This window comes from Rhinopithecus roxellana, chromosome 1 (assembly GCF_007565055.1).
Source record: "Rhinopithecus roxellana isolate Shanxi Qingling chromosome 1, ASM756505v1, whole genome shotgun sequence".
NCBI classification, from domain to species: Eukaryota; Metazoa; Chordata; class Mammalia; order Primates; family Cercopithecidae; genus Rhinopithecus; species Rhinopithecus roxellana.
Window position 1 is genome coordinate 199,295,855 of NC_044549.1, and position 12,401 is coordinate 199,308,255.

At 46.6% G+C, this 12,401-nt stretch overlaps 1 protein-coding gene across 1 annotated transcript in view; it reads left to right on the forward strand.

The window, feature by feature from the left end:
* Window positions 1-10,981, forward strand: part of LIMD1 (LIM domains containing 1) — a 95,217-nt gene extending 84,236 nt beyond the window's left edge. The window contains exons 5-8 of the mRNA XM_030936081.1: window positions 2,188-2,318; window positions 2,954-3,005; window positions 3,838-3,906; window positions 6,682-10,981. Coding sequence (XP_030791941.1) covers window positions 2,188-2,318; window positions 2,954-3,005; window positions 3,838-3,906; window positions 6,682-6,819 — 390 coding nt within the window. The 3' untranslated portion in view covers window positions 6,820-10,981. The remainder of the gene's footprint in view (window positions 1-2,187; window positions 2,319-2,953; window positions 3,006-3,837; window positions 3,907-6,681) is intronic.
* The last annotated feature ends 1,420 nt before the right edge of the window (window positions 10,982-12,401 follow it).

A 12,401-nucleotide genomic window follows, 5' to 3' on the forward strand; every position in this document is an offset into this window, starting at 1 on the left:
ATTCATAATAATTAAAAATGAAAATAATAAATTAAAAAAAGAAAGAAAAAAAAAAGAAATCACTGGTCTTCTGTGTTGCTCGCGCTGGGAGTTGGAGACTGGAGCTGTTCCTATTCGGCCATCTTGCTCCGCCCCCCCGCTACCAGTCTTCTTAAGCCTTTGACTCAGAAATCTCAGAACATTGTTTCTTCTACTTTCTGTTAATTAAAGAAAGTCACAAAGCCAGTTCTGATTCAAGGGGAGGGGGAAATAGTCTCCATTTCTTGATGTGAGATCTCTACCATATGGGATAGTATGAAGTTGAACCTTCAGTCTTTCGGGTCTTCTCTAGACTTGAAAACTTTTAGTGAATGTCTAGACAGAACCCCAGCTGTCTAACTCTGTGTAAATTGTCTCCCTGTAAACCCTTTTGTTAATAGAGGGGTACATTCTGGGCTTGCAGGTTAGAACCAGGCATAGTCTCACATAAAAAATGTATTACAGCTAGTCACAATGCAGCAAAATGGCATCTTTTTCCAATCTTACTTTAGGCACAATTAATTTAAGGATCTCTTTCTGCCAAGACAGCATTCATCTTGGGGAAAATTCATTCCAAGGTCCAAACTACCAAATGGGTTTTGGAAGCCCAGCCAGTTGTTCTTCCTGTTTTGCCTTACTGAAGATTGAGAGGGCCCTCAAAGGGTAGTGAAACCCAAGAGGGAATGAGGAAGCCTGAAAGCTGAGCATTCAGAGGAAAGCTGGAATAGAACAACGCCCTCCTCTTGCCTTCCTGGCTGGAGCTTGTGCAATGTGGAGTTATCTGCCTGAGGCTTCCAGGAGAAGGAGCTGGAACACAGCATCTCTTTCCCCACAGGTCTCACAGTGTACTGACAAGTCTTCCCTAAATCCAAAATCCTCTTTCTTCAGCCTGTTTGAAGGCTTTCTGTGTGGTTCTCACTGCTGCATGCTGATGACCGTTCTGTACATTCTTCGCAGATGCATGTTTTGGTGTGACCTTGCTCATGTTGATTCTGTAGTTCAGTTGTTTTTGCTAGGTTTCATGACACAGGCAATTGCAGATATGAATCTCCTAGAAGTCAGTGAAGATGCTTTCAACTGCAAATTATAGAAAAAACCCAGACTCAATTCGAGCTAAACCAATGATCCTCCAACTTTAATATATATCAGAATCACCCTATTAAAATACCAACTGCCGAGGCTTACCCCCAGAGTTTCTGATTCAAGAAATCTGGGATGGGGTCCAAGAATGTGCATTATTAACAAGTTTCCAGATGATGCTAATGCTGAAGATCCAGGGGCCACACTTCGAGGACCACTGACTTCATAGGAATGATATTTTATCTCACCTAAAAAGAGGCTTGGAAGTATGCGGTTCCATGATGAGCTAATTCAGTTACTTATGGACCTCACCAAGGATGTTCTTTCCATCTCTTCTCTTTCCTGCTGTCCATGTCTTGGATCTGTCCTGGTTTCAGGTTGGCTGTGGCAGTTCCAGGTGTCCCATCCAGATCCAGATTAAATGACACTGAGAGGAAGAAGTTTGTGGGGCTTTCTCTCTATTGCATTTAAAAACAACAACAGAGAAACTTTACTTATTACACTTGGATTTGAGGTCATCGAGTTGAGTCAGAACTTCTAAATCATCATGCTCCAGAGTCAAAGCTGCAAGAAGGGGCACCCAAGAGGCAGAAGTGAAGGGGTTCCTTTTGAGCTCTGCCATTTCAACATGGAATTTCTTTCCATTTTTCCAAGTACTTGCTGCTTCCCAAATCTGGGAAGGATGGATCCTTCTCTGGCCCTGCTTTGCATCGTTTCCCACTTCTCCATGGTGGATTTTGGCCCTGGGATTGGCCCATCCCTCCCTTAGCATCTCTTTCATATAAAAAACTGTGCAAGAGTTTCCTGCTCTGGGTGAGGGTTGGAAAGGAGCCCTCTTTCCCTCCCAGCTCAGAGACCCTGTGAGAGGCTGCAGAAAAAAGATTCTTAGGTGGTCTCTTCTGTGTATTCATCTAAACAGATTTGCCTTTCCCACCCCATCACCTCTTGCTCTTCTCCTAGGTGAAACTCGGGGGTAAGTGTACTCCGTGTGTGACTGCTCATGTAATCCTTAGGACTGATGTATTTCTCTCCCCTTCCACCATTCCATCCTTCCCTATAATCCCCACTGAGTCTTGGCCTCTCCTCCAGATCCTGCAAGCCCTGGGGAAGTCCTACCACCCCGGCTGTTTCCGCTGTGTCATCTGTAATGAGTGTCTGGATGGGGTGCCCTTCACCGTGGACTCAGAGAACAAGATCTACTGTGTCCGAGATTACCACAAGTAAGAAGGGACGGGAGCAGACAGGACCCATTCGTGTAGGCCAAGCTGATCTCAGCAGAGTGAGCGGTGGAAACTGACAGAACTGTGTTTGCCAGCTGCCCTTAGATCACAGTCCAGCAAAGGCTTAATGGTTTTGAGGGGTACAGTAGGGATCTTGGGAGGTTGGTCAATGCCAGCATTGACAGGAATAGGTTAAAGAATCATGTTTAGTGAAAAAAAAACTAGGGCACAAAAACTAGTAATCGTATTCCTGGCTAGGCCTCGGGAGGAATCCACCAAGCCCTGTGGCTTCAGCATTACCTAACTTCACAAGGCCCCTATGCAGTGCTGGTTCCCACCAATCTTGGTTTGCCTGGGCCTGTGCTAGGCACCATGAGGAGTGTAAACAAATAGGTTAGTGCTGTCCCCAAAAGAGTGAGAGGCAGCCAGTGTCCTCATTGCAGCTGGGGAACAAATACTAAGGCATATTCCACAAAGTGAGGCAGGTTCCAGACATTCTATGAGGGAGGAGAGCAAAGGGCAGGAGGCAGCATGGAGGAAGGCTCTATGTGGATTCCAAGTGCAAGTCTGTCTCTGGCCTTTGCTCCCAGAAACAACACAGTGTGCATTTACTGCTGCTTTGTTTCTCCCCGCAGGGTGCTGGCCCCCAAGTGTGCAGCCTGTGGCCTTCCCATCCTTCCACCTGAGGTAAGATGCCTTTCCAGACATGCTCCCAGGGGCTTCTAAGACATGAATAACTCCCTGGGCTCATTTACAAGATCCATGTCCTGTCCTTACATCTTTTAAGGTATCCTTTTAAAAATCTCAACTCTGGCCTGGTGCAGTGGCTCACGCCTGTAATCCCACCACTTTAGGAGGCCCAGGCAGGCAGGAAAATTGCTTGAGGCCTAGAGTTTAAGAACAGCCTGGGCAACATAGCAAGACCTCATCTCTACAGAAAATTGTTAAAAATTAGCCAAGCGTGGTGGCATGTGCCTGTAGTCCTAGCTGCTTGAGCCCAAGAGTTTGAGACTGCAGTGAGCTATGATGGTGCTACTGCATTCCAGCGGGTGACAGAACAAGACCTTGTCTCCAACAAAACAAAACAAAACAAAACACCTCACCTTTGAGAGAAGTCACGTCCTCACCCTTCCTTGTTGACTGGCTTCCCCACCCCAGTACCCTTCTTGTGCTGGTTTGTCCCCATGATCAGGTCAAACTCCCTTACTTGATACTAATTCTTAGATTAGCAGATGAGCAGAAAGACTTGTCTTTTATTCATTTTTTAAAATAAGTGTCCATGTAGGTCTTTCTTTCAGTGTTGACTCCAACATTCCAGAAGGAAGGGCTCCTGTCCCTCCCACTTTCCCTCTCATCAGCTTAAATGTATTCTTTTTCCAACAAGTACTCCTGATTACCTTCTTCTCCCAAGGCCACCTACTTGTTACCCCAAAACCCTCTTCCCTCCCCACCCTGTGGTACATCAAGCCCGACAGGCTCCTAACAGGTCTCTCCGGCGTGTTCTTTTCTTTGGTCCCAGGGCTCAGATGAGACCATCCGTGTTGTGTCCATGGACAGAGACTACCACGTGGAGTGTTACCACTGCGAGGTAGGCCCCTCCCCACCCAGCCCCCAGAGCCCATTGTAGACATCCAAGAGAAGAGCATCCTGCATTGACTGGGGTTGACCTCTTGGCGGTCAACAAGATTCTGGCAAGGTTCAGCCCTCTAGAACTTCTGTAGGAAATGGAGTGAAGGCTGGTTCTTAGGGTAGATAGGAGAAGATGGAAATGCTCAAGGTATAAAGGTCTTTCTTTTGCACATTCAGAACTATCAAGTCCTGCAACTGTTGGAGCTACTATCCCTGAAGCTGCAGAGCTAGGAGGGTGGTGGAGAGCATGGGTTTCAGGTCCTGTCTGGGGGCCACATTGTCAGGCAGGTGTGCGATTTGGGGAAGGGACACCCTCCCCTCCAGCTTGTAGGCTGTTCTGTCTGCCAGAAGCCCGTTTCTCAGCCAAGCCCTGGAAATCAGGAAGCCCCTCCTGGAAACAGGCATGTCAGCTGGTGGTGTGAAGGCAGGTGGGGTCCGCTTGCCCCTTCCTGCCCCGTGTCCCAACCCAGGATGAAGAAACACTAGTACCTGATGACGGTTAGGAAAGCTAGGGATCGCCCCTCACCAGCCCCTGTGAAGGGTGACCATGAAATTTCAGCCACAATTAAGTGAATTCACCCATGGAAGTAGATTAGATTCATTTGGTGACCTTGTGAGTAGAGAATGGGGGTGTCCTTCATATAGACTTGTCCCACTGCCAACACTGAAGAAATGGGTGGGAATCATTGCTGCGGGACCCCAGGTGCCCCAGGTCACTGCAGGAGAAAAAGGTGAGGACATTTGCTCAACAGGCCTCTCCACATTTTCTAGACCAGTGCTATCCAAAAGAAATATAAGGGGCCAGGTGCAATGGCTCACACTTGTAATCCCAGCACTTTGGGAGGCTAAGGCTGACAGATCACTTGAGGTCAGGAGTTCAAGACCAGCCTGGCCAACATGGCAAAATCCCATCTCTACTAAAAATACAAAAATTAGTGGGCATGGTGGCACACACCTGTAGTCCCAGCTACTCGGGAAGCTGAGACAGGAGAATTGCTTGAACCCGGGAGGTGGAGGTTGCAGTGACCTGAGATTGTGCTACTGCACTCCAGCCTGGGCGACAGAGCGAGACTCCATCTCAAAAAAAGAAAGAAATATGAGAGCAACAAATTAAAGTCATGGTATCATTTTAAGTTTTCTGGTAGCCACAATTAAAAAGTTAAAAGAAACAGGTGAGATTAAGTATTTTATTCAGTTCAAAATATCCAGCCAGGCATGGGCCCATGCCTGTAATCTTAGCACTTTGGAAGACCGAGGCGGGGGATCACTTGAGCCCAGGAGTTTTGGGAACAGCATGGGCAACACAGTGAGACCCCCGTCTCTACTAAAAATACAAAAATTAGCCAGGCATGCTGTGCCTATAGTCTCAGCTACTTGGGAAGCTAGGATCACGTCACCTCACTCTCCTCTGGGTGACAGAGCAAGACCCTGTCTTAAAAAAATAAAAAACCAAGGACCAGGCGCTGTGGCTTATGCCTGTAATCCCAGCACTTTGGGAGGCTGAGGTGAACAGATCACGAGGCCAGGAGATCGAGACCATCCTCGCTAACACGGTGAAACCCCATCTCTACTAAAAATACAAAAAATTAGCTGGGCGTGGTGGTGGGCACCTGTAATCCCAGCTACTTGGGAGGCTGAAGTAGGAGAATGGCGTGAACCTAGGAGGCGGAGGTTGCAGTGGAGCTGAGATCACGCCATTGCACTCCAGCCTGGGTGACAGAGTGAGACTCCATCTCAAAAATAAATAAATAAATAAAAATTAAAAATAAATAAAAATCTCACTGGGCGTGGTGGCTCACACCTGTAATCCCAACACTTTGGGAGGCCGAGGCAGGCAGATCAATTGAGGTCAGGAGTTCAAGACCAGCCTGGCCAACATGGTGAAACTCTGTCTCTGCTAAAAATACAAAAATTAGCCAGATGTGGAGGTGCGTGCATAATCCCAGCTACTTGGGAGACTGAGGCAGGAGAATTGCTTGAACCCGGGAGGTGGATGTTGCAGTGAGCTGAGATCGCACCACTGTACTACAGCCTAGGAGACAGAGGGAAACTGTCTCAAAAAAGAAAAAGAAAAATCCAAATATTATCTTTTGAACACGTAATCAATATAAAAAAACTACTCATGAGATTTTTTTTGTAACGCCACAATTTATTTCTTCTAAAAAAAATAGGATATGTGTGCAGGTTTGTTACATAGGTATATGTTATACATGTGCCATGGTGGTTTGCTGCACCTTTTGTCCCATCTTCTAAGTTCCCTCCCCTCAGCCCCCACCTCCCAACAGGCCCTGGTGTGTCTTATTCCCCTCCCTGTGTCCATGTGTTCTCATTGTTCAACTCCCACTTGTGAGTGAGAACATGTGGTGTTTAGTTTTCTGTTCCTGTGTTAGTTTGCTGAGGATAATGGCTTCCAGCTTCATCCATGTCTCTGCAGAGGACATGATCTCATTGCTTTTTCCCATGAAATATTTTTACATCCTCTTTTTGTCCTAAGTCTTGGGAATCTGCGTTTACACTGACAGCACATTTTAAGTGGTTCACAGCAAGTGTTATGTGGCTGTGTCTCCTGTGTTGGACAGGCCTCCACTGGGCAGGAGCTGTGTTTCTGCACCGGCATTTCCTGCCTATGCAGAAAAACACAGCACCCTCTGCTGATTTTGGGGACTGTGACCTTCAGGTCAGTCTTGCAATCTGTTTTGATTTGCTTCCCCTGGACGTGTCTGCCTCCTCCCAGGACTGTGGTCTGGAGCTCAATGATGAAGATGGCCACCGCTGTTATCCGCTGGAGGACCACCTGTTCTGTCACTCCTGCCACGTGAAGAGGCTGGAGAAGAGACCCTCGTCCACAGCCCTTCATCAGCACCACTTCTAGCCAGAGCCACTTGCAGACATCATGGCAGGGGATGAGGAGCCGGGGTTGCTGCTGCTGCTTCCGGTGGCCCCTGGGGTGGAAGTGGTGTAAGGGAAGAGGAGGGGTGGAAGGGAGAGTTCCTGTGAGCATGTGTGGGGTGCCTTTCCTTTAACCAGGGAGGTGAACACTACCTGCCTGCTACGTGTATTTTCCAAGTGTTTTTCTCTGTTGCCACATTTTCCTCAGGTTACTCAGGAAAACGCTCCAGCATGTGCGTAGCATATGACCTGAGGTTGCATCATTGCAACAAAGGAATCCTCCTGTCCCCTCTGGGAACATTTCACGCTTCTGAAGGAGAGGTTCTTATTGAGCTTATTTCACAATATCCCCTTGAAGGGACAGCTCAGCTGCCAATACATTCACCCCTTTCTCTTCCTTCAGGAAAATACCTAGACCCAAACGCCCCCTCCCCCCATACATATCATGGCATGATTTAAGGCTTCTTTTCACCCAAGAGCTTCAGTTCTTCTGCAGAATGTCTGCAAATTTAATTGCATTAAGGCAAGAAGGAAGCTCTAATATGTGCTTTGTATCCTAAGACGAATTTGCTTAGAAAACCAGAGGTAAGAGTTGAAATAAGTGAGGCAGGGTTTCCTCCTTAGACACTGACAGCCTTCTCTGTGCCCCTGCAAATCCTTACTCTCCTAAAGGCAGCTGAGGCCCCGACAGAAATTTGCCCTATATGAGTAAAACATGCTTTGGGAGAAGAACTTGGTGCAGGCACCAGGATTTTTTTGTTGCCCACGTCTTGCGCTGTTTTTCTCTGGAGTTTTCAAGAGTCAGTGACTTGGAAGGCCACTTCTGCAAGGCAAGTCTCAGGAACCCATGCAGGTCCATCGCTTGCACCTGTTTTTAGCTTATTTAATGACGGGCTTTGGGGAAGAACTGCCTGCGTACTGAGAGACAGCTTCTGATAAACAGGAGCGTTTTTGTGTGTGCGAGATCTCTAAGCCAGCATGGGAGGGAGTGCCTCAGGATAAGTTATTATATTCATTTTGTTGGTTTCTCTCCTGCCCAGTTCTTGGCACAGGCATTATGTTGGAAGAAACCAGTATAAGGTACACTGCTTTTGTCTGTGTTTTTAGTTGTTTCCCTTCACTTGCAGTCTTCCACACACACAAAATACCTCACAGATAGAGCTTCACCAAATCACAGATTCAGGAGGAATTTGGCTTTCACACTGGACTCAGATAGCTTCTTCAGTGTGTTGGAAATCACTGGCTTCACACAGGCCCAACTCCAGCTGGTCAGGGCAGAGTGATCATAACTAAAGGTCAGCGGGGAACAGATCCGATTCAGTGCTTTTACCTTAGGCATTTCAGCATCCTGGCTCTCCAGGGTGGCAGGAACTGAGGGAGGGCCACACACTGGCGAGATTTCAAGACCACTCTCTGTACTGAAGAGGTAAAATTTGCACTGCAAGTCACATCCCTGAGGCTGGAGGTCAATAACCCTTGGTATTTTGATTAGAAGAAGCTGCAAAAGAAAGGCAGCCCTTTTTACCATTGCCAGCCAGGCTGGGGACACTGGAGCCAGTGTGTGCACTCTGCCTCCTCACCTTGCACCCAGAGCAAGAGGACTGGGTGCTGGGCTGCTGAGGGCGGTCACTGGAGCCCGTAGCACATGTGAACTCAGGCTTTTCATTGGGCCTGGCTCTACTTCTAGGCCATGTTTTGACTCATTTGGTAACCATTGCCTGTAAAAAGCACAGAATTGGTGCCATGGATTATCCTTTCCATGTTGATGAAATTCACTCTGTTGGAATCCTTTGGCCAGATGTCACTTCAGCCAGGGTGTGCATTGTCATTGGTTCTTTTTCACAGGCTGAGCCTCCTGAACACCCATGAACACTGGGGTTGGGGAAGTGAACCCTGAGGTGAGGACCCTCTCTTCCCATCAAGTCATCCAACTCAGTGTGGGCACAGCAGGGGGTGAATGAAGCCAGCCAATGCGTTAACCTGTCTCTGTCACCCTAAGAATGTTGGCCTTACTGACACACCTTTGCTCCATGTTCAAGACCAGAAGTAGCTGGGATTTGTTTGCAAATTGGGTAATTAGTTTAAAAATCTGTGATTACATTTTTAAATGAAATTTTTAAAGCGGCCTAGATTGAGGTGATTCAGATAGGTTTGCAAATAGACCATTTTATATTGTCGAGAAAGAACAGTAAGGGAATTTCCAGATGTCCTAGAAATCCTAGCAACAGATTTCTCTGGTTGCCAGTTTCCCTGGAGAAGGCTCCAGGTAGGAATCTCCAATCAGTTGTTTTTCTCCCCGCTTCAGGCCCTTGCACAAAAGCCATGAAGAGATTTCACCTACCTGGTATTTTAAATATAAATTATTAGCCAAATAGAATTATAATGGGGTTGTATTTATGGGCACCTAGAAAGCAAACACAAGGACTTGGTAGGCCAGGAAGAAAAGGTTTTAAAATTTAGAATGAATATCCCTCCTGGATTTTCTTTTTGACAATTCTTGGACTTTAGATAAAACAAGGAGGACTGTGGCCGGATTTCAGATCCCAAAGCCAGCCTTCATCTTAGGCCTTTGCCTCATCGTGCCTTTTAGGTTTTCTCACCCACTGTCTCCTGTTTTGTCTTTTTCTTCTTTTCCTCTACCCCTATCTTGGGACATTCAGAAACTGCCTGGGTGGTTTGAGAAGAGACAACCCAGTTTGACCTGCAAGATAAGGATCCATTCGTAATCTCTCTCACTGATGTTATTTCCCCATCTGCTGTCTTGGTTCATCTCACCACAGAAGGGCATTTAGTCCTAGCCAGCCATCGGCTGCGTATGGCAGCAGGATGGCACTTCCCATTTCTCTGTGGTTAGTGCTTGAGTGAAAACCTCTTTCAGCTGAGTCCTGTGAGGTTCTGCTGTTGAGTCCTGGGTGGCTGATGGAATGATTGAGGAGGTCTGGTCACCCTCAAGCGCCATCATCGCCTTGTTTCTGTGGGCTTGTGTCACACAAAATGAAGAACAGAAATGTTAGGACTTAAGAGAATGTTTGGAATTCACACCCCTTTGCAGTCCTTTCAAGGCTGCTGCTATGTACTGTGTCCCATGCATGTGAAAAGTCGAGCTGTGATGGCTGCTGGGACCCCCACAAAGATCATGTGTGAGAATTGAGCACAAGACCACAAATTATTACTGCTTGATGCACTTGTTAAAACTCTATCTGCCAGGAAACCAATTTTTTTTTTTTTTTTTTTTTGAGGCAGGACCTCACTCTGTTGCCCAGGCTGGAGTACAGTGGTGCAATCTCAGCTCACTGCAGCCTCCACCTAGTGGGTTCAAGTGATTGTCCCACCTCAGCCTCAGTAGCTGGGACCACAGGCGTGTACGACCACCCCTGGCTAATTTTTGTATTTTTAATAGAGATGGGTTTCACCATGTTGCCCAGGATGGTCTGGAACCCCTGGGCTCAAGTGATCTGCCCACCTCCACCTCCCAAAGTGTTGTGATTACGGCCATTAGCCACTGTACCTGGCACAACTTTTTTTTGTACCTTCCTTTATGCCAAGAATCAGTCCTAATTTCTTTACTATGTGAAGGAACTTTTAAAAGTAACAGAAAAGGCCGGGCACAGTGGCTCACGCCTGTAATCCCAGCACTTTGGGAGGCTGAGGTGGGTGGATCACTTAAGGTCAGGAGTTAGAGACCAGCCTGACCAACATGGTGAAACACTGTCTCTACTGAAAATACAAAATTAGCCAGGTATGGTGACTCATGCCTGTAGTCCCAGCTACTTGAGAGGCTGAGGCAGGAGAATTGCTTGAACATGGGAGGCAGAGGTCGCAGTGAGCCAAGATGGTGCCATTTCACCCCGACCTGGGCAACAGAGCGAAACTCTGTCTCAAAAAAAAAAGAAAAAAGAAAAGAAAAGTAACAGAAAAAAGAGTGAAATATATTAGCTATCTTTTATTCTGAGCCAAAACTTGACAGATGTGGGAAATCTCCATATAGTGTATGAAAATTTCATTGTACAGGGAAATTATTTTCCTCTGTGTCTTTTCTTTTACTATAAAGTGATTCAGAATTTTACTGTTACTATAAAATTATGCAAAGTATTGTGACAAAACTGCATCAATTTGTTGACTATTAAAGTGCTCCTTGAACATTATATTTCCCGGGTCTTTTCTGTGTGTGGAGTCAGCAAACAATGCTTTTTGCTACCTGGACTTTGTGTTCTTTTACAGCTCTGGATTCTTAAAAGTACCACATGGGTATCAAACCTGTGAAGGGTATGAGATTTTACCCTACTTGCAAGCTAATAAAGTGAGCACACCACATGGATTCATGGATCCTGGCAGAAGTTATGAGACTCATAGGTCAGAGACAAAGGACAGTTTTTTATAGCAATAGCAGTGGCCAGATTATCAGCATTTGCACTGGTTCCCTGAGCCCCAGACCCCATGAAGAGGGCCACGTGAGACCTGCACACACTGTGGGCTGCATTACAAGAGGAACCCCCATGCTTAGGGAACCCTGGTATTTGATAATGGGCAGTAAGCCTGCCTGACTTTTGCTCCAGAGACAGACACTATCTCTGTCATCCAAGACTTCACTAGATAAACATCCTTGGAAATATAAGTCTGGAACCTGGCACTAGGTGCCTATTCTTACCAGATGTATAAAAATGTGAGAGACCTTGGAGAATCATATCCCAAGAATCAGCAGTTTCTTTTACTGGGCCTTTAAGATTGAGACTTGTAAGGTCCTGATGCAGTGACATGTAAGGTCACTTTGTCTCTTTTGTGAATGTTACCATTTTTTTTCTTCTGAGGTTATGACCAAAGAATCCTCAAGGTGAGTGATCCTTCAGTTTTGAGACAGCCACATGCAGGAAGACGGGACTTGTAGAGTGATGGGGCCAAGTGTGTGGTTAGAATCCTTGGGGTGGGGAAAGAGTTTGTTCTAGACTCCAGTTTAGTCCTTGTGGCTACCAGGTCTGACGTGCCAAGGACACGGGAAAGCTGGGAGTGAGGATACTGATAGTCATGGCACTTTACACCAGAATAAAACTTTTTTTTTTTTCTTTTTAAGTGATAAGAGAATGGCTAGTCTGATTTTACCAACATGGGCTGCTATTTGCTTAAGACTGATAGTGCAAGGGGTGAAGATGCAATCAGGGCAAAAGGTGGTCTGGGGTTGTGGTGTGCTGGCAAACCAGCCCTCTGTGGCAAAAAATTTAAAAGCCCTGATACGGAGTATTTGCTGATATCTATAATGTAAATATTCCCACCGTGGCCACTTTCCAGTTACCAGCAAGGCATCCCAGTACTAGGGATTGGGAGGAGATGGCATAGTCCTAAGAGTCAGCCTCGGGCATTGAGCCATGTGGGACTGGGCAGTGGGGTATCTGGTCTGGTTCTAAGTGCTGTGATGAAGCAGTAGCAGCTGTAATAGCTGACATTTCCTGTGTGCTCACCACATTCCAAGGACTGTATGTTCTTTATCATCCCTCATTTGATAGACAAGACAACTGAGACACAGAAGGGTGAAGTAAACGAAGTACGCAATAAGTACTCCATCCCAGACCA